We start from the raw sequence: 22,275 nt of genomic DNA, 5'->3' as shown, positions 1-22,275 counted from the left end.
GAATATGTATTTTTTTCCGTATTGCGCCATGGGCAATGGACCATATATATCCGCTGATATCAATTCCAATGGTGCGCTGGGGAGAATGGGATTCATTTCACCTCTGATATGGTATCGCGGGTATTTGGCTTTCTGGCATATATCGCAGGCTTTCACTATTTTGGCCACTTTTTTATGCATGCTTTTAAAATAACAGCTTTCTTTTAGTAGGTGGAGGGTCTTCGTAGTTCCAAAATGTCCAATGCGTTCGTGAGCTTCTTTTATCAAATCTGTTTCCATATTAGCGGGGATAATTAGGCGCCAGTCGTAAGTATTTTTAGCCGGTCGGTGGAACATAAATCCTTTGTAGCGGGTATACTGTCGCAGGTAGTCGGGCGGTTCGGCAGCTCCTTCTTCCATCTGTTCACGGATCCGGGACAGTCTGGGGTCTTCATATTGGGCGATACGGATTCTTTCAGGTGTTAACATGGCGGTATGTATTCGTGGTTGGATATTGGGAGGATACGGTATGCTTTCTCCACTTTTTACGGCGAAACATCTTAGATTGGTATCTTGACAATATGTAGCGTCTATTTCTCTGGATAGAAAGTCGGCGGTCTGATTTCTCTTTCCTGGCAGATGGGTCAATTCGATGTCGTGTGGTTTAACGTTGAGTGAACATTTGAAGTGAGTAGCTAGGCCAGGTTGTTCGGAAAAAACGTCTGCATTTTTGCGGAATACTTGAATTATTTCCTGTCTAGTATCAGGGTGCCAATCGGTACGTTGATGAATTCTGTTTATCAGTATCTCTAACAATTCTTCGGTACTAGAGTCGGCTCTTGACGGTGCTCGGTCCTTCGTTGTTAGGCTTAATACCTCCATACACTCCATAGCATTTTCCATTTCGTGGATACCCCACTCCCTCGGCACGCCTTCCATGTAGTGAGCGAAATGTACCTCAGCGATTCCTTCAGTACGTTTCTTCAGATCAAGGGGTACTATGACTTCGTATGCTTCGGTTTCGGTAAATGCATGAAATTTCGAGGTTTGGAAATTTAAACAGGCCTGGAAGTGTTGTAGAAAATCTGTACCTATTATTATATGCGGACCGGAAACAGGTAATACAAGAAATGTATATGCGAATCGTTGTTGTTGAAGATTTATTTCCAGTAAACATTGAGTAGTTATATGTATTCGCCGTCCTGGACTGATACCTGATACATATACGTTGGTTAACGGTAGAGTAGCTAATTTTGTTTTTTCTTTCAGACGTTGGAATAAGTCTGTTTGTATGAGGCTACACTGTGAACCACTATCTACTAATGCTTGAACCTCCATTCCATATATTTCTATATCGATATACGCTTGCATTTGTATATCCGGTAGCATGCTTTCTTTTTCCGTTTCTTCTAACAAAGTCTCCGGTAGATCATTTCTGAATGTAGTGTATGATGTTGAGATGTCTTGTTTTTCTTGGTTTGTTTCACTTGAGTTTGTGCTTGCTGTATCGGGGGTATCATATAGTCATGGTTTATTAGCTGTAGTTTTCTGTATGTCTGGTGGCGGGTCGTTGGGTGTTGGGTTCCGGGTTTTTTGTTGATTCAAACCTATTGCATGTGCTAGTGTATAGTTTGTACTTACTTGTTGAGGTGGTGGTTTATAATTTCTGTTGTAACTGTTTTGTGTATTATTATTATGTGAGTTTAATCGATCACGGCCATCATAGTGATTCCTACGATTGCTCTGCTGGGCATAGTGGTTGGTTGTACGATTTTGAAATTTTCCATTATTCCAATTACCATTTTGCCTGTGCTCATAGCGGCGTTCAAATTGAGGAGCAGATCGGTAGCGATCATATGATACCGGTTCATATTTTTGGCTGTTATGCGGATTAAATTTTGAATTATGCTGATTTGATGCGTATCTCTGGTCTGAGCGGTGGGTTGATATTGCCATTGCAGACTGTATGCCATATAAATGATTAATCAGCTGCTTACAATCAGTAATGGGTTGTGTGGCGAGTGCCATTCTAACTTGATACGGTAGCTTCTTTAAAATAATGCTTGCTAACGCCGATTCATTAATGGGCTCGCTCAATTGAGAATTTTTAAACTGTAGGGCAGTGACGAAAGTGGTACATGCACCGTCTAAGTTAGGGTTGAAATCGCATGATATGATGTCCGCTAGCACGTCCAACTGTTTACTTCTGCTCCAATACTGTTCCAGGAAGACAGCGACAAACTCATCCAATGATGTAAACTCATGGGCTCTACTCCGAAAAAACATCAGGGGTTCGCCAATCAATAAATTAGTCAAACGGAGACGCCAAAAATTCCAAGAGGTAGGTGCAAGAGTTTGTACTAATTTTATCTGATCAATGAATGGTTGAGGTTGCAAATGGCGATCAGTGTTATCAAATTTTCCTAGTCCTTGTAATATACTATGTACGTTGAGGTTGTCTGTTTGAATTCCTTGAGGTTGTTGTTGAATATGATTTTCCAATGCTATTATTTTTTCCTGTGTTATCTGCCATTGACTATCATGTGTAATTTTATTTGCGTTTATTTCTTGATTTAGTTGAGTCAGAGTGGATTTCTGAATTAGTAGAGTTCCATTTAAAGCTTTACAGGTTTCAGTGTTTTGATTGATGCTACCTTGCAGTTGGTTCATTTTTGTGGACATATTAATCTGTTTGTTTTGTATTTCTTTAATATTGTTAATATTTTTGTCAACTGTAGTTGTTAAGTTTTGATTGGCAACGGTAATCTGTTTGTGGATTTCTTGGTGGCAATCGGCCTTAATGTTATTTGTTATATCCTGAATAGGTGTAGTGATTTGTGTATTTAAGTTGTCTATCCTTTCATTGAGTTCACATGTAACCGTATCTAACCTTTCCGATAATCCTGCCGTAACTTTATCCTGACTTTCTTTTTGCAGGGTTATCATTGCTTTTAACTCTTCCCTATGACTCTCTACTTTAGTTTCAATATTATCCAACCGTTGTTCTACTGATTTTATAGCGCCTGTGGTCTCTTTCATGCCCTGTTCCACTGTCTGTTTATTTTCCTCTTTTACTGTAGCAATCTCCTTTTTAATTTCCTGCATCATACTATCCATTGTTTTTTGTAACATAATGTTGAAAGTGCTACTCGTTTGTTCCATTATTACCTTTTGAAGCGGATCTAGTTCTGTGGTTGAAAACATACTCTGTTTGCCCAGGTGTGACTCGGCCTCCGGCGATGCGGGTTCTGCAGACTGCTCTTCGCCCCCTTCAAAATTGATCTCTACTATCCGTTGATTCAATGGTGTGTCAGCGGCGTCGATTCGAGTGGAGGATAGAGGTTGCAGACCTGGTGGATCGAAAATTATCGACCCGACGCTTCCTGGTTCCCTTTCTCGTGGCGTATTGGCATCTACCGTGGTGGGGTTTGATGTGCTCGGAGTCGACAAAGTGGGATCTGTGCAACCGCCGTACATATATGAAACTTCAGAGTTTGCGGGAGTGTGATTCATTATGTCAATGTGATAAATGCTAATTAAACAGTGATAAAAATGATAAGCGAAAATGCTTAAAAAAGAGACACAACCGGGACTTACAGTGAACAGTGATGTGTAATGTGTTTGGATACTCTTACAACCAGGTATTTATACTTAAGTTTTTTACAATGCTCTAGCGCCCTCAATGTTTTGTTGATTTATTCTTGGCTAGTTTACAGGCTGCGACTTATTTTCCAACCGGCTTAAACACCTAATATATTTTTGACTAGAAAGTAATAGCAGTTTAGGCTTATAAAATATAATCTCTCTCTATAAACATGTAATTTTTCACAGTACTAATAATATAAAATTTTCTTTAAAACATATAATTTCTCTCTATTTAAAGCTCTTGTTTCCCCAAAAAGTAATACAAATATTCCTTCGCCAGTTTTCCTCACAACTCGTATAAGTTATCTATAATTTTCACTATGGTTATTGACCTAATTTCAAGTAATTATTCAATGAGCTTGGCTCTCATCATCAGCCCCACGTTGGGCGCCATGTATTTATGTCACGTTATTCTTTATATAAAATAACGATTAGCCTCCTGCTTGGCATCAGTCGGTAAAGCATGAGATTTAATATAATTAGGGCGTGGTTTTCTAATAGTATTCAGTCTTAAAAAATCTTGATAGGCCTAGATATGGGCTTCTCCAATAACTCTTGTAATTCAATAATAATAAATATATATATATATAAATGATACTTATACTACAGAGATGAGGAATATAAAATAAATTGCACACCATGAAAATTTTACACATATATTATACAAATAATGCAAAGATCAGTCGAGGCAAAAAATATATATAGAGCGGTAAAAAATATAATATAAAAATAGAACAATATTTGAAATCAATAAAAATATCACAGGCTAACTTTATATTCTAGATTTATGGCACGAATCATTACCATGTGCCTTTATCTTGAAATCATATGCATTCTTTGGCATGTAGCTGTGACATGTACTTGCTAATACTTGTCTGCTTGGATAATTCAATCATAAATATGTGCTCTAAGATCAGCTTGATAAATTAGCCACTAATAATCCAAATATATCTGTATATTAAAATCTCTAGTATTTAATAGATTTATTTGTATCGAATATATATTTTTATCTCAGGGTGTAAGATTCGGCACCTGACGGAATAGGTAGAGCCATTCATCTAGTGAATTAGAACTATGATAAATTATCGCAAATTGTATTGCAAAAAATTAAATATTGTATGCATACGTTGATAGCCTAGATTTCGTACTTCTTTGATTAAACAGAAATTTCTAAAATATTGATCTATATATTTTTCTTTCAATTAGATACCTTTAATACTAATTTTTACTTGCGCAAGTATTACTCTTATTAATTTCTCAATTTATAATAACCCTTTCGGCGAGCTAGCTTTGATCATCAGATTATTTCGAAGCACTAGGGCGCCCATCACTAAATTCAAATTTAAATCACTCACGTGTCGAAAATCTTCTTGTAAGCCGCCGATGTCGATCCAACTCCATGCGGTCCGGGAATATGGTAGCCGGAATCGTCTCCTCCAGGGGTTATAAATTTAATTAAAATGAAAAATGACTTCTGCTTCACAATAGCATCACGAAGTCTTTTAAGAAATTTAATAATTTACTTTAACTTTAATTTTTACAAAATTATTAATAAGGTACTTCGCTCTAAAATATTTGGGGTCCTCTTATGGTGGCATCTGGCTGGCGAGTGCTGGTTCTTCCTTCTCCAGTTTTACAGATCCTCTTTCCGACTTTCAAATTAGCATAAAATTTAAATATCTCAATCCTCCGCCATTAAATTCAAATAGATCTTACAAAAAATGCCAAGATATTGCTTAGATTATATGATTAATAATTTCTTTGCATTCGAGCCATATTGATAACATAGATTACACAAATTTTTACACGAAATCTACTACAATTATATAAATATATATAAATATTTTTGAATCGGCCTACAGTTGCCGCCCATTAACTGCCGTTTTACTATTGGTGCATGCAAATTTTATTAGGTATTCATGCGCCTGGTAACTCTTATTTCCTGAATACATTAAATTATTTTTATTTGGTTTTTATTTATGCTCTTTGCATGCTAGTTAATATTATATATATTATCAAAATCAACTGTTATCAAGCTAACATGATCAAGGAAATTTGCATCAACTACGTTTTTGCTACTGTTTGATATCAACCGTTGAGTTTCAATCCTTTGCACAAATATTTTTTGCATAAGGGGAGATTTCAATATTCCAATCAGAATGTAGACTAACCAATGAATCACAAAGGATATCCTCTCCGTTATTACTTCAGTCACTTTTTCCTGCAGCCTACAGCCTATTTATTCCTGGTGTCCTACTGTACTTGGCAATTTCATCACACCAAAGTGTCAAAACCGTCACGAGAAAATGATTGCTCCAATCATGAACTTGATAATTCTGTGCTTTGTGATTAAAGGAGGATCTGCTCTTTGGGAGGAAATAGCGGTAAGTTAATGAAGATACAAACTGTATTGTGTAGTCCTACAAAACGTGAATAATGAGGATGTTTCCACGAGACAATTGTAAGAAATGCGTCTTTTTAAAATCAACTAGCCAATAATTAATTTTGTTCAAGCATAACCAGATAAATAATTCTCTGATATTTGATTGGCATCATATATGATGAAAACAGTTCTTTTTGTGGGTTACTAGATTGTGAATGTACATTTTTGTGAGTCTTATATAGAATTCTTACTTTTGGTTGAAATTACTCAGAGATTTAGCAAGACAACATCAAATTTGTTACGAGGGTTCCATAAATTTTCCTGAATTACATCAGAAATAAACAAGCTCCAGAGTTTTCTTCGAAAGATTTTGGCTAAAATGGTAGAATTTTGGAGTACAGCTTTGAGTAAGTATTCGAGAGTGCCTCATGGAGGGTGCTTGATAGTCAAATGTTCTTGATCATGCCCGGAATTGACATCTCTTGAGTTCCTCTTTTTGAGAGAATCTTGCACGAATTGTTTGAAGTTTGGTGCTCAAGTTTCTATGGAAAGTGAATACCAGAATATGGCCTCAGATGCAAGAATATACAGAATATAAGAATATAATTTCTTTGATTTTTTCAATTGTTTCAAAAATTAAAAGAGGTGTTTGTCTCGTATGGAGCTCTCAATATAGAAATCAACCACTAACAGCAATCATTAAAAAATGCAGATTGGAGTGGACAAATCACCTGCGTCCTATGCCACTAACTCGTCTTCCACTAGAAGCTTGGAAGTTGCAGTTGGATGGGAAAAGGGACGTCGGAAGACCGAGGAAGCGGTGAACACCGAAGCAGGCTTTACAAGCCTAGTTCATGATGGATGATGATGATGATGAACAATGCTAAAGAAAATAGCTTCATGACTTCTGAAAACTCTTCAATGACAGTTGGAATCTCTTGAAAAACTCACTTTTTATTATGATTTGCAGGGTCCATATGACATCAAATTCATTCATGGCACAAACTGTGATAAAAGAGGAAAAATAAATCTTTTTGAGCCCATAAAAGCAAGAAAGTTGAATCGAACACATTATGTATACAGTGGTATTATAGATATAGGAGCACCTGTAGATGATAACTTGAAGGTAACAATCATTGAACTACAAGAAATCTCAAGATATTGAAACTGGGTGGCAAATGAGTATTTTCTTGATACTGGATAAGATTCAACTGGAAATCTCACACATGTCTGAATTCCACATTATAAATTTAGTTTGATATAATTATCTGAACATCTTTTGTTGTTGTTAAAACATTTCAGATCCAAAAAGGATTCATCGATTGATACAATATTATAATCAATTTATAAACAGCAGGCTAATAGCCTAGAACTGTTTCTTCCCAGAACTTTGATAGGAATAGTCCAAAAATAAGTTTTGTTGAGATCATAATTATAATAGTTGATATCAATTCGTGTTCATATCACAGCCATTCAGGAAAAATTAGAACTAGATAGTGCACCACAAAATTTTCTTGTTTCTTGTTAAAGAGTCAGCTGGCTTTTTTATTACCAACCTAATAAGAATACAACTATTTTATGAATTTGTAATTTTAGTTGTGACTGTCACAATATTAATTATTTTGCTAGCTTATTAAATTCACAAATTGCCTTTCAATTAACCAATACTATTATTATTATTTTCCAATTGATCACATTGAGTCGATCTGTGATGTCATCAAGTTAACTGGACATAGAGCCTTTGGCGGCCTATTCAAACTATTGTTTATTAGCTTAGTGAGACTTCCTTTTCTGTTTCCTCAAAATTTATTAATCAAAACGTATTTTATTGTTGAAGATTAGAATAGTAGCATCAAACAAAGGCACAAATGGGCGTTACAACAATGTTGTTGATATTGAAATGAAAGCTTGTGAGATGGCTAGGAAATTTGGCATGGAAATCAATACAAGTGTACTAAACCATTGCAATCAAACATTCTATTGTCCGAGGGAGAGAGTGAGTATGCTACTTTACAAGTATATTATCTATATGCATTACATATATCCATATACACTATCATAACTACCATGATATTTTCATCCTCTTACCTTCCATCCGTTTTCCAAATTCCAAAATACATTTTCTAGCATCATACATTATCATCTTTTATGGTTCCCAATATTATTCTAGAATTCAAATTTGTGGAACTGTAGTATTGTTTCGTTGTGATAGTCGATGATTTGTGTAAAAATACATCAATAATACTCCAATATCAACCTCTCTCATGCATTTATCATTCTTTAACAGTTCACTTGTGTGATGAAAAACTGGACTGTGAATTACAACTTCAACAACGTACCTGCTCTTCCTTATGGCGAATACAGATTGGAGATGTCGTTCATTAAGATGCATCAATATAATAGAAAAGAGCTGATATCATGTACAAGATATTATGGGATAATTACTCCAAAAATGCCTAAATCTCCAAAGAAAACTCAGCAGAGTAATCGCATGACGAATGCTTCATCACTTATTACACCATAAGATTCACTGTTTCGCAATAGAATAAATTTCACTCTCAAATAAAGAATGCTTTCTGGGTACTATGTGTTCATAATAATTCTAGAATGATAAGTCTGGGAATTAGTTCAATTAGCACTACAATATCACTCAATGATAATAAATGAACCAACTTATCACAGCTACTTATTATAAATACCAAAATCATAGTTGAACCGGTTTTATCAATTTGGTTCTAGTAACCTTCTGCTCCAACTTTGGTTAGAGTTTATTTCTAAAACATATTACTTTGAAAAATCAATAGTTGGTCTTGCATGTTAATGAAATATTGTAAGTCTAAATGCAACTCCATAATCATTGTGATTTTATCGAACAATGATTTACATATTTATTTGTTCACTTCTTTGAGAAAAATAGTTCTAGCAGATAGAGTCAGAACTTACTCAAGACACTAGAAGATGGTGACATTGCTACAAGGATAATTTTTAAACCATTGATCACATTATACATAAAATACTCACCAGCAGTAGGAAGGCGATTCTCACAGAGCTGATCAGCTTGTCATGCCCACCAAACATCCTGTGATCAGTGTGGCCAGATTGTCAATTGTTGTCGAGTTACAGATCCAGAAACAATTGAGTCTCGCCAAATGCTACTTATGTGGCTTTTTTAGTTTTTGCAGGCCAAAGTGGTTCAGTATAAGACTAACAGGAAATTTTCGAGCTCAACCTTGAAACGTTATGAGTGATGGTGTTGTGTGTGAATGGTCTGGAAGAGTTAAAATGACTTCTGGAAACGTTGTGATGTGATGTCTTGGACTCTAAGTAATGGTGAACTGAAACGGCTTCTCCAACAAATCAGATAAATGGTTGATTCTCATAACCCACCATACAAACCTGACTTGGTTACCAGTAACTGTGAGAGCTCCTAGTGGTTTATAATACCTTGGTATAATATCAATGACAACGTCAGGTATGAAAACCCACTTTTGTGTGTGTGTGAAGAAATTATGCATGAGAGATATAGATCATGTTTCGGTGATGAGTGATGGTCAGATCGGCCAGTGCTATCAGATTCAGTTGAATAATCGATCTTGTAGCTCCCTGGAGAGGATGCCCACATAGGATTATTAAATTTATTGAGAAGCTAAACGGACAGACACTTCCAAAGTAATATTATTATTAACGCCACAATAAAAGTGACAACTAATGATAAAAACTGTTGATTGCTCAGAGTCATAGGTGATTTCTAAAAAAACTACCTGATGGATTGCAATCAAACTTGGAATGTAGCTTCCTGAATATTAATGGTGTTGATATTGCTCACCAAGTAGTAGAAGCATTGGGAGATGGATCCTGTTTTTTCATTCCTTATCATTATTAATGTATAATAGATTTGACCAAGCTGATAAACCAGTACTGGACATACAAGTATTGTCCAGCACATTGTAGACAACTAGGGATGGTATAGAGTGTATACAATGACGACTTGTGGTACAGGTCCCTATAAAAGCAAGGCTGAGTATATGAGTGATACAGGGTCTGTATAATAAGTAACCGGACTGACCTCAGGAAATTTTTTATTGGCAAAATATGTTCAATTTTTCTTTAGAAATCTTCAAAGTAGTCCCCATGAGAGTCGATAACACGCTGATACCGGATTTTCCAATCCCTGAATGCTCCCTGGATGTCGGCAACCTCTATGCTATCTAGAGCCATCGTCGTAGGACGTTGAACGTTTTCCAGAGTCCCGAACCGCGTCCCCTTAATCTTGTTCGTCTCTTGATCTTGGGGAACAAAAATAAGTCTGCTGGTGCCATATCCAGGCTGTAAGGAGGATGTGGCAACGTTACTCTTGACCGTTTGGCCAACTGCTCGGTGACGAGCAGGCAGGTGTGCCACGGAGCATTGTTGTGATGGAGGATCACCAAATCGGCAATCCTCGGACGAACTCGATGAACCTGGGCAGTTAGTTGATGGAGCACCTCTCAGTAGTACTGGTCGTTAACAGTTTGGCCGGGTGGCACAAAATCTTTGTGAACGGGCAGTACTACAGAGAGGTGCTCCGTCGACAAACCGCCTGGGTTCATCGAATCCGTCCGGAGATTGCTGATTCATGGATCCTCCATCACGACAATGCTCCGTCGCACACCTGCCTGCTCGTCACCGAGCAGTTGGCCGAACATCCAAGGGTAACGTGGCCACATCCTCTTTACAGGATGTGGCACCACTAGACCTATTTTTGTTCCCCAACATCAAGAGACAGCTTAAGGGTACACGGTTCGGGACTCTGGAAAACTGGAAAACGTTCGATGTCCTATGATGAGGGCTCTAGACAGCATAGAGGTTACCAACTTCCAGGGAGCGTTCAGGGATTAGAAAATCCGGTATCAGCGTCTTATTGACTCCAAAGGAGACTTATTTGATGATTCCTGAAGAAAAATCGTACATATTTTGCCAAAAAAAAATTTCTTGAGGTCAGTCCGGTTACTTATTATACATACTCTGTATGTCCCTCCATACAACCCAAAACAACTTCAGTGGAATAATAGCTGCTGCAGAACTGTATCCTCATGAGACTCAAGTTTATCGTAATGGTGGACAAAAAATTAGATTGGGAGTGCAATTTCAGGGGAAATCTGTTTTCAGAATTGTTCTGGACCAATACCTAAAAACCACTTTTTTGGACTCAGGGGACCTTGAAAAGTATAGAAATTATAAATTGGAGTAGCCTACCTTAATTTTTGTGGAAAGAAATATTTCCCTCACCCATGGTGCAAGGAGAGTATCAAAAAGTTCTCTTTAATATTAGAAATGATTACATGATTTATCATTCTATGTAATGTTATGTTGCTGTCCATACTTTTATGAAGGACACAGAGCAGATAAAAAATTATTTTATTGGTTCAACTATGTTATCTGAACTGACTTTGCAATCTGAGTCCAATCTTTGGAATCCCTTCAAAATAAGGAGAGTATTGTTTAATTATCAAAATCAACTGTACTCAAGCTAACCTGATCACCTGAGCTACGTTTTTGCTACTGTTTGTTATCAACCATTGAGTTTCCATCCTTCCCAATAATATTTTTCACATAATAGGTCGAGATTTCAAGATTTCAATCAGGATGTAATCAATGAATCACAAAGGATATCCTTTCCATTATTACTACAGTCACTTTTTCAATTTGAACAGTGATATTTACTATCATCCTATACAATCCTGGTGTTCTACTGTACTCGGCAATCTCATCACAACAAAGTGATGAAACCGTCTCGAGACAATGATTGCTACAATCATGAAGTCGATTATTCTGTGCTTTGTGATTGAAGGAGGATGTGCTCTTTGGGAGGAGATAGCAGTAAGTTAATGTAGATGCAAACTGCATTGTGTAGTCCTACGAAACGTAAATTATAAGTATGATTTCACAAGACAAATGTAAGAAATGTGTCTCTTTGAAAACAACAAGCCAATAGCTTGGCTAAAAGAGTAGAATTCTGGACTATAGCTACGACTTAATTCTTGAGAGTGCCTCATGAAGGGTGCTCGATAGCCACATGTTCTTAATCATGCCCGAAATTGACATCTTTTAGGTTACTCTCATTATTTTTGAGACAATCTTGTACGAATTATTTATAGTTTCGAGCTCAAGTTTCTATGAAAAGTAAACTTCAGAAGGTGGCTAAAGTTACCAGAATATACAGGCCTTGGAAATGTTCAATTGTTTCGAAAATTAAATGAAGTTTGTTGTGTTTGTCTAATATGGAGTTTCCAATATAGAACTCCTATTGATTTGTATATACATCAGTGGCATAGCCTCAGGGCTCACATTGGGCTATCTCTCCTAACAAATCAAACCCAATCCCATGGTAATTTGAGAATTAGTTTTCAAGAGTCAAAACCTTCATTTTACAAGTCATCTTGAGAGCAATACCACAGTGTTATAATTCGATGATAGCAATTCTAGAATACCCAAAATCACTACGACTTTCTAAATTTCTTCAACTACAGTTGGAATCTCTTGAAAAACTCATTTTTCATCATGATTTGCAGGGCCCTTATGACATCAGATTCAGTTATGGCTCAAATTGTGATAAAAGAGGGAAAATTAATCTTTTTGAGCCCATAAAAGCGAGAAAATTGAATAGAACACATTTTGTGTACAGTGGTATTTTTGATGTTGGAGCACCCATGGATGATAACTTGAAGGTAACAAATTTGGACCTTCACGAAATCATTGCTATCCAAACTGGTTATTGTTTATCACTTCATAATACCCGATATGAGTTATTGTTCATCACTTCCAAATCTTTGTTATGAGTTATTGTTTATCACTTTATAATATCTGTTTTAAGTTATTGTTTATCACATCAAAATCTCTGTTATGAGTTATTGTTCATCACTTTATAATCTCTGTTATAAGTTATTGTTTATCACAACATAGTCTCTGTTATGAGTTATTGTTCATCACTTCATAATCTCTGTTATAAGTTATTGTTTATCACTTCATAATCTCCAATTATAAGTTATTGTTTATATGGCATTGTTCAGTCTTATTTGATATTCTTCATTTCTTATCATTTTAGTTTTTGTTTCATCATGCAGTTTTCCTTTCCTAACTAATGATAGATGGAAAAATTGATTTTCATTATATAGATTTCATAGACATCACCATTCACCATTATATGGGCTTACTATCCATGTGGTTTGATAGAATAATTATCTAAACTTCTTTTGTTCTTGTTGAAAGATTTTAGATCCAATAAGATTTATTGATTAACACTATTAAATTTTATAAAACTTTAAAGTGAAAAAGCACTCACATTATTTGATGTGGCGACGTACGTTTCGTGCTGGTATTGCACATTTTGAGTTCCTGTTTGGCTTGAAAATGTGCAATACCAGCACGAAACGGACGTCGCCACATCAAATAATGTGAGTGCTTTTTCACTTTGAAGTTTTATAAAATTTAATAGTGTTAATAATAGTGGAAACAAGATGGATAACCAACAACAAATTTATTGATTGATAAAATATTATAATCAATTCATCAACAACAGGCCAATAGCATGAAACAGTTTTTCTACCATAACTTTGATGGGAATAGTCCAAAAATAAGTTATGTTTATCACTTCATAATCTCTGTTCTAAGTTATTGTTTATCACTTATTGTCTATCACTAATCACTGATTATCATTATATAGATTTTCTATACTTTACCATTCACCATTATATGGGCTTACTATCTTTATCAGAGCAATAGAATTCAAGCAGCAATAATGAAAGTGCATATTGTAAGGTACACGTTCTAATGGCAGAGGAGGAAGATGGGTGAACAGTGTTGCCAATTCTCTGCCTCCTATGAAATATAGCTCAAACTGGTATATCTGATGAAAAATGGACTGTTCATTCTTGTTGAAAATGAATGAATAATGTATTTATTGCCAAATACAAGGAATATTTCTAAAATTAAATAAAGAGAATCATTAGAATACAATAGTTCTTGGAGTGTCTGGAAAAAGAAGCCTTAGTTATAAAAATAAGAAATACATTCTACAATCTAATAACAGCAGTACAAATGATAGTCTATGGATGTTCAATTTTATCAATAATCCAATTGATTGATAAACAAAATATAAGTGGGGACAAAAAAGTCATAATAATTGTCGAGTTTAATTAAAATAATAAATTACATTCTATTCCCATAGTGAATATATTTGTTAATGATCCAATGATAAGGTTTTTTTATTGTGGAAAAAATATTTTGTTAATGATTTATAGCTCTACATCGTTGGGAAAATGATCTGTGAACATTGCAGAGCTAGAAAAGGACCATGCTATCTGCTCTGTCGAATGATAGACAAGGATAGCAGAACCAATATTTACCACATACTGTCATAATAACATCACTGACCGTTCAACCTCACAATATGAGAAAACCACCACCTCTAAATGTTAAATGTATGAGTTTAAACGTATTTTATTCTTGAAGGTGAGAGTAGTAGCATCAAACAAAGGCACAAACGGACGTTACAACAATGTTGTTGATATTGAAATGAAAGCCTGCGAGATGGCTAGGAAATTTGGCATGGAAATCATTGCAAGTATACTCGACCATTGCAATGGCACATTCTATTGTCCAAGGGAGAGAGTGAGTATGCTACATTACAAGCATATTATCTATAAATAATGGCCGTAGTCGAGTGGATCAGATGCTGGCTTCATGATTCAGAGGCCCGGGTTCAAATCCCGGCCCGGGCAAGATATTTATCTCGGGCCACTCCCGTGTTTCGGATGGACACGTTAAGCCGTCGGTCCCGGCTGCCCAAAAAGCAGTCGTTAGGTCATGTCAGAGGCCCTGAAATTGATCAGTTGCGACCTGAAAACTCTGACACCAGACCTGAGCCAGCCAGGTCACTCGATATTATTAATATTATTATTATTATTATTATTATTATATTATTATTATTATTATTATTATTATATTATTATTATTATTATTATATTATTATTATTATTATTATTATTTATCTATGAATGCATCACATATAACCATACACTAGTATTTCTAAATTTCAAGTCATTCCGTTAATTGGGAGATGAGATATCGTGTGCACAGGTCACAGATGCACATACACACACACACACACTCACTCACTCACTCACTCACTCACTCGCATAGCTAAAAATCTACCGGACCAAAAACGTTCAAATTTGGTCCTTTACGTTCAAATTTGGTCCAAACGTTAGTTGGCCCTTTAGAGGCGCACTAAGAAATCTTTGGCAATATTTCAACTCTAAGGGTTGTTTTTAAGGGTTTAAAGTTCGTCTTCTAGCATGTATATTCTTCTTCTCCCAATCTCTTAATTATAATTGAAATTTCCATATCATATGTTACTATAGAACTATAATCTAGATAGAGTACCTCTTCGAAACAGTTGTTAACTGGCAACTTAATTAATTAATAATTTTGTCAGGTTGGCATTAAGTTGAGTTGACTTTGTTAGGTTGGCACCAAGTTGAAGATTTAAGTGCATTTATCGCGGAAAAATTGATTGGGCACTGCTACTTCAATCCTGGGAATATTATATTACTAACAGTCAGGCTCGCTTCGCTCGCCATATCCGTTTAGCCAGACGTTTAGTCTGGACCCCCGACTGGATCGTCCTAACATATGATAAAAATGCTCAAATGAAAAATGCAGGCGAGCGGAGCGAGCCTGCTGATCTCATTCTTGGACGATCCAGACGGGGGTCCAGGGGGCAGAGCCCCCTGGCTAGACGGATATGGCGAGCGAAGCGAGCCTGACGGCTAGCTATCTATAAATGCATCACATATAACCATATACACTAGTATTTCTCTGAACAGTAGACCTTACGCATTAATCTCATCCACAAGTACCTCATGTCACCTGTTTTGAATAATGTTATCAAACTCAGTTCACGTTTGAATTTGTATCCCATGTGATATAATTCATCCAGTTCCGTGATAATCTTTCCATCTGATGAAAATTAAATTTTTTACAATCAAAAATATTATAATTTCTCCAGCCTTATTCAGTTCTTTAATCCTATTATTTTGAGCGAGCAATTTCTGTAAATATCTGGTTATTTTTATACCTGGCTATTTTTATATCTGGTTATTTATGTTTTACGGATCTCAAAAACTGCTCTAACGATTTTCACGAAATTTGGAACATAGTAGGTTTATGATATAAAGATTCGATTGCACTAGGTCTTATTCTCTGGAAAACTCGCTGAACGACATTAAAAGGATATTCATCCTTGGAAAACAGATGATAATTTCGACGTCTCTCGATAACAGAAGATGCGTGTGCCTGTGTGGGAGAGAGACAGAATTATTTCCAGCTGTGTAATCATAATCAATTAGCGAGAAATTTTATCTAGCGAGACAATTTTCAATTGATTTGATCAACATAATCTGATTTTTTGACATGACATGATAATCCGCCTAAACTAGAGTATATCATAATTTTCAAAGTTGATCATTATTTGACAATTTCAAGTGATTAGTGAGTGTTATTTTGTTATTCAATTTGGTTTGTATATAATCTAAATTATGAATTTTTTGTTTTCAAATGTTTGAACAGAAAATTGAACCTGAATTCAAGTGTATGGAACATAACCTACTTTCTGGACTATTTATAGTGTATAAATCAAAATTCGGGAAAAAACATTTTTGGGCTGTGCCTGTTAGTACTTCCCCAATCATTTTAGAGGATTGTGTTCGGTTTATCAAAAGTCAATTAATAAATAACGAGTGAAGCTCGGGGCCCCGATATTTATTTTTAATCACCCATTAAAATAGTTTTTCAAATGTGAGAATATTGATACTGATGGTCACACATTATAATACTATGACTGCAAAGCAAAATATTGAAACCAATGACCTCTTTGAGGTCTTTGACTTATTTATTCATTCATTCATTTACATCAACCAATGCACAAATCAAATAGATGATTAGAAAAGGACCAACAGGCCTAGCCCAAAACTGTTCCCTTTCCGAATTCTGATAGTAGTAAGCCAATATCTAAAAGGTAGGTTATGTTGCTTCACTTTGAATCAAATTCCCAGTCCAGAGATATACAAACCAAAATTTAGAATTCAATTAGATTGGAAACCGTGAACAATAAAAATATTGCACAATACTGTAAACTGTAAAGTTCTCAAAACTTTTAAACATTGAATTATTTAGAAACCAAAAAATCTGGTGTGGCGCACTCACACAACTTTCCTTGCCCTTATGAAAATTGATCACCTGACGCTAGTGTTCACGCGTATCTCAAGCCTACTATACCATCTGAACCAGCTGGTGACAGGATTATAACACTGGAGACACACGAGGTCTGTAGGTCTGCTATCTCTTCATAGTGAATAATTCAATAGAATCAATAGTTGCTAACAGTTTGCAATTGAATAATCACATTTTCTCGAATTTCGAGCTAATTTTCAATTTTTGGTGAAAATGTTACTGAACATTAATTGTAGAGATTTTCATGCTGAATCTTTTCCACTTAAAATTTGTTGTTTGAATGTAAAGCCTGATAACTGGAAATCAAACTTTGCATAGATGGGGCGCAGCTCCTGGAATTTCTACAGATATGGGACTTGTGGCAGTTGATAGAGCTTATTGATGACTATTTCAGGTATAACTTTAATCAAAATCGTTGGAGCCGTTTTCGAGAAAATCGCGGAAAACCCTGTTTTTGACAACATTTTCGCCATTTCAGCCGCCATCTTGTATCGCATTTGATCGAAATTGTTCGTGCGGATCCTTTATTGTAAGGACCTTACGTTCCAAATTTCAAGTCATTCCGTTAATTGGGAGATGAGATATCGTGTGCACAGGTGCACAGATGCACATACACAACACACACACACACACACACACACACACACACACACCACACACACACACACACACATACAGACCAATACCAAAAACCACTTTTTTGGACTCAGGGGACCTTGAAACGTATAGAAATTTAGAAATTGGGGTACCTTAATTTTTTCGGAAAGCAATACTTTCCTTACCTATGGTAATAGGGCAAGGAAAGTAAAAAGGGTACTAAGATTCTTATTTCTCTTTCTATCCCTACCAATACTCTAGGGCATTGTTCCTGTGTAATATCTAAATATCATATTTAAATTGTCCAGAAGTCCTCAGTTACTCACACAGTGGCCATTTTCTTTTTTCACTATTTTTTTTATAAATAATGATTGAAAATACGAAATTGAAACTCTGCACAATCATTTATAACAACTAAACAAAGCTACAAAAAAATTATACTGATTTTTCAAATTCATAAAACAAAATGGCAGTCATTTAAATGTTGTTTCTTAAATAGCTCAGAAACCGTTGATTTTACAAAAAAATTACAAGAATAACTTTTTTAGTAAATCAATTGCCTATCGATTGGTATCAGATTTTTTAAGATTGGACCATTATTAACCGAGATATGGTAGCTTTGGTGGTTGGTGTCCCACCTTTGGAGGGTTATGTTATTTTATTGTTTGGAATGACCTAAAATCGTTTATTATTAATATGCGATGCAAATAGCGATTGATGCATCATTGAGGCGACTCTATCAGCATGCCTTACTTTTCATTGCAACAAATTTTCAGTGGTCATCCATCACTAAGGCTGCCATATCTCAGTTAATATTTATTCAATCTTAAAAAATCTAGTACAAATCAATAGGTGATTAAATTTACTAGAAAAAGTTATTTCTGTGAAGTTCTTGTAAAACCAACAGTTTCTAAGTTATTTGAGAAACAACATTTTAAATGGCCGCCATTGTGTTCCATGGATTTGAAAAACTATCATAATTTTTTAGTAGCTTTGTCAAGTTGTTATAAATGATTGTAGGGAGTTTTAATTTCGTATGTTTAACAATTATTAAAAAAAAATAATAATAATAGAAAAAGCAGAATGGCCGCTGTGTGAGTAACTGAAGACTTCCAGACAATTCAAATATGATATTTAGATATGTTTTTTACCCAGGAACAATGCCCTAGAGAATTGGTAGGGAGTTTATAAACACTCTGTATATAATGATATCTGAGTATGGAGGAATTAATTTTCTTTTCATATTATCTTCTTATATATATATCTTTTCATATAATGCAAAATATCAAAAAAAAACCTTGTACATCGACATGTAGTTGAATAAGGAATATTTCTGCCAAATGTGTTGATAGAATTCTATGAGATTTGGCATAACAAACTACATACACAAACTACATAATTGCATAACATACTACATACATACAAAAGAAAATCAGAGTTAAAACATGGACCCAACTACATTCGGTCAACTATCATAATAATAATAATAAAGCTTTATTGACATTCTAAATACAACAAAAGCCTCTCATATGAGGTAATGATTTTTTGTGCTGGCAGCTTGACAGTAACTTCAATAACTATTTACAAATTTACAATTTCTTGATGATTTTCTCCCATCTCTTTCTGTCCCTGGCTATTGTCGGCCACATATCTCCAACTCTTTGGGTGAGCTCGTCTCTCCATCGGCACGCTGGACGTCCTCTCCCTCTGGCCCGATCTCGTGGTATCCACTCCGTGCATATTTTCGCCCATCGCTCTGCTGTCATCCTTGCCACATGGCCAGCCCATCTCCATTTTATCAGGTGAGCTTCTTTTTGTAGGTATTTCACCTTCACCTGCTTCAGTAAGTCTGTGTTTCGTCTTCTAAGATGCAGTCGCAGTCCCAAAATACTCTTATCATCTTCGTCTGCGTTGTCTCCAATCTCTTGTCTGATTGAGCCGTCAGGGACCAAGTCTGAGCACCATATAATATAGCTGGATAAACACATTTCAGAAGCAATTTGGCTTTCAATTCATTCGAAAAGTCGCCCTTGAATATCTTCTTCAGTGCCCAATATTTTTTCCAACCCTTGTTTATCCTCAAACTCACGTCCTTTCCCGTTCGGTTCTCAAAAGAAAGCAGTTGGCCCAAGTACTCATACTCATCGACATATTCTATTCTACCACCTGTAACATTAATTCTTCCCGTGTCTGAATTCGTCATTTCTCTTGTTTTGCCTGCATTCAGACACAGACCAATTTTCTTGCTGGCTTCTATATGTTCATCAAACATTTCTGTCATCTCTTCCGCACTTTTTGCCACTAACATTACATCATCTGCAAATCTTAAGTTGGTTAGTTGACAGCCATTTATGCGCAAGCCTTTGCTCTCACAACTTAAACGGCGAAAAGCATAGTCCAAGCAACAATTGAAGATGATTGGTGACAATGGACATCCTTGCTTGATTCCTTTCCTCACTCTAATACTCCTTCCTCTTCGCTCCAACTCGATGTACATTTCATTATCCTCATACAACTATCATAACTATACTATTATATTTATTAATTTTTGATCATCTTACCTTTCATCCACTTTTCAAATTCAAAAATACATTTTCAAGCATAAACCATTATCATTTTTATGGTTCCCAATATTATTCTATAAATCGGATTCGTGGAACTGTAGTATTGTTTCGATGTGATAATTGATTATTTGTGTGATTGTGAAGAATGATTCCATAATACTTCAATAACAACCTCTCTCTTGCATTTATCATTTTTTAACAGTTCACTTGTGTGATGAAAAACTGGACTGTGAATTACAACATCAACAATGTACCTGCTCTTCCTTATGGTGAATACAGATTGGAGGCCTCGATCATCAAGGTGCATCAGAATTATAGAAGAGAGCTGATATCATGTACAAGAATTTATGGATTAATTACTCCAAAAATGCCTAAATCTCCAAAGAAAACTCAGCAGAGTAATTGCATGTCGAATGCTTCATCACTTATTACACTATAAGATTCACTGTTTCTTAATAAAATGAATTTCACTCTCAAATTAAAAATGTTCTCTGGGTACTAAGTGTTCACAATTCTAGAATAATAAGTCTGGGAATTAGTTCAATTAGCACTACAATATCACTGGATGATAATAAATTAACCAATGTATCACAGCTACTTATTATAAATACCAAAATCATAGTTGAACCGGTTTTATCAATTTGGTTTTAGTAACCTTCTGCTCCAACTTTGATTCGAGTTTTTTTCTAAAACATATTACTTTGAAAAATCAATAGTTGGCCTTGAATGTTAATAGAATTGTATGTCTAAATGCAACTTCATAATCATTGTGATTTTGTCAAACAATGATTTACATTTTTCTTCACTTTTTTGAGAGAAATAGTTCTTTTTTTCACTTTTTGTGTAGTTGAGAAGTTGATATTGTTGTAATTATCCATATTGAATGAAAAAGACTGAAAAATTGTCAAAAAACCACAGATTCATTGATACTAAGAGAGACAGGTTTCGGTTATTACACCATTGTCAATCTCCGATAAACTAAAACTAAATACAAGAGCAGCAGAACTTATACTAGTAGGTGAGTACTGCTATTGGTCAAGGGCATGAACGCCTGCCATTGGCCCAGCTAGACAGTCTCCTCCCACTCAATGGTGTGACAAAATGGCGGTTTAAGGAACAGAATCGCCATGATAGCAAAATTTACTTTTAGTACAAAATAGGAACCAAGAAAACAAGTGTGAAAGATAATAAAACGAATATGTAAATGGAAAAACTATTGACTAATGTATGCTTACAATTTTATGATAAAACTAAATTCGTAGTGTTGTATTGGTTGAAATGACTCTGGTCATTTAAACTATACTGGGAATCTTCCTTAATGACTCTTGTTATTTCTGAAGCCTATAGAATATAGGCCTTCAAATATCTGCCTTTGTTATTAACATGCAGAAACTCAAAATTCTCATTAACTGTGAACTTGTGATTATTTGTTATCAAATCTCCTGCAAAGTTAGATAACCCATTTTGTTTATTGCAATCTCTGATGATGTGTTCTTTAATTCTACTTTTGAAACTTCTACTAGTTCGACCTACATAACAAGCACAACAACCACCACATTTCAGTTTGTACACCCCACTTTTATCCCAAATATTAATTTTGTCTTTACTCCAGCTAAATACACTATTTAAAATCGGTTTGGTCTTGAAAGCAACATGAAATCCATTCCTCTTCAATTCCCTACCTATTTTATCAGATACAATGACTGAATATCAGATCGTTATCCAAGTCTTCTCCTCACAATTATTTGTGCCTACAAAGCTAGATTCGATTGAAATTTGTCTATCAATTTTTTTAAATGTTGATATTGCTCACCAAGTAAGCATAAGTGAACATTG

General features: G+C 35.3%; 3 protein-coding genes across 3 annotated transcripts; all 3 read left to right on the top strand.

Annotated features, from left to right (window-relative positions):
- The first annotated feature begins 5,704 nt into the window (after positions 1 to 5,704).
- LOC120351108 lies at positions 5,705 to 7,172 on the top strand. Its single transcript, XM_039427117.1, has 2 exons — positions 5,705 to 6,008; positions 6,978 to 7,172. Exons 1-2 carry the CDS (start codon positions 5,931 to 5,933, stop codon positions 7,170 to 7,172), a joined length of 273 nt encoding a protein of 90 aa, XP_039283051.1. The 5' UTR covers positions 5,705 to 5,930.
- A 683-nt stretch (positions 7,173 to 7,855) lies between these two features.
- Positions 7,856 to 8,582, top strand: LOC120350977. Its single transcript, XM_039426566.1, has 2 exons — positions 7,856 to 8,003; positions 8,295 to 8,582. The coding sequence occupies exons 1-2, from the start codon at positions 7,908 to 7,910 to the stop codon at positions 8,529 to 8,531; spliced, it is 333 nt and encodes a 110-aa protein (XP_039282500.1). The 5' UTR covers positions 7,856 to 7,907; the 3' UTR covers positions 8,532 to 8,582.
- A 3,144-nt stretch (positions 8,583 to 11,726) lies between these two features.
- LOC120350976 lies at positions 11,727 to 20,888 on the top strand. The gene is made up of 4 exons (XM_039426564.1): positions 11,727 to 11,866; positions 12,559 to 12,714; positions 14,498 to 14,656; positions 20,642 to 20,888. Exons 1-4 carry the CDS (start codon positions 11,789 to 11,791, stop codon positions 20,876 to 20,878), a joined length of 630 nt encoding a protein of 209 aa, XP_039282498.1. The 5' UTR covers positions 11,727 to 11,788; the 3' UTR covers positions 20,879 to 20,888.
- The last annotated feature ends 1,387 nt before the right edge of the window (positions 20,889 to 22,275 follow it).

Source organism: Nilaparvata lugens, chromosome 4 (genome assembly GCF_014356525.2).
Source record: "Nilaparvata lugens isolate BPH chromosome 4, ASM1435652v1, whole genome shotgun sequence".
In the NCBI taxonomy this organism is placed as follows: domain Eukaryota; kingdom Metazoa; phylum Arthropoda; class Insecta; order Hemiptera; family Delphacidae; genus Nilaparvata; species Nilaparvata lugens.
Note: the sequence above shows the minus strand (reverse complement) of the source record. Positions and strands in the feature narration are given on the sequence as shown.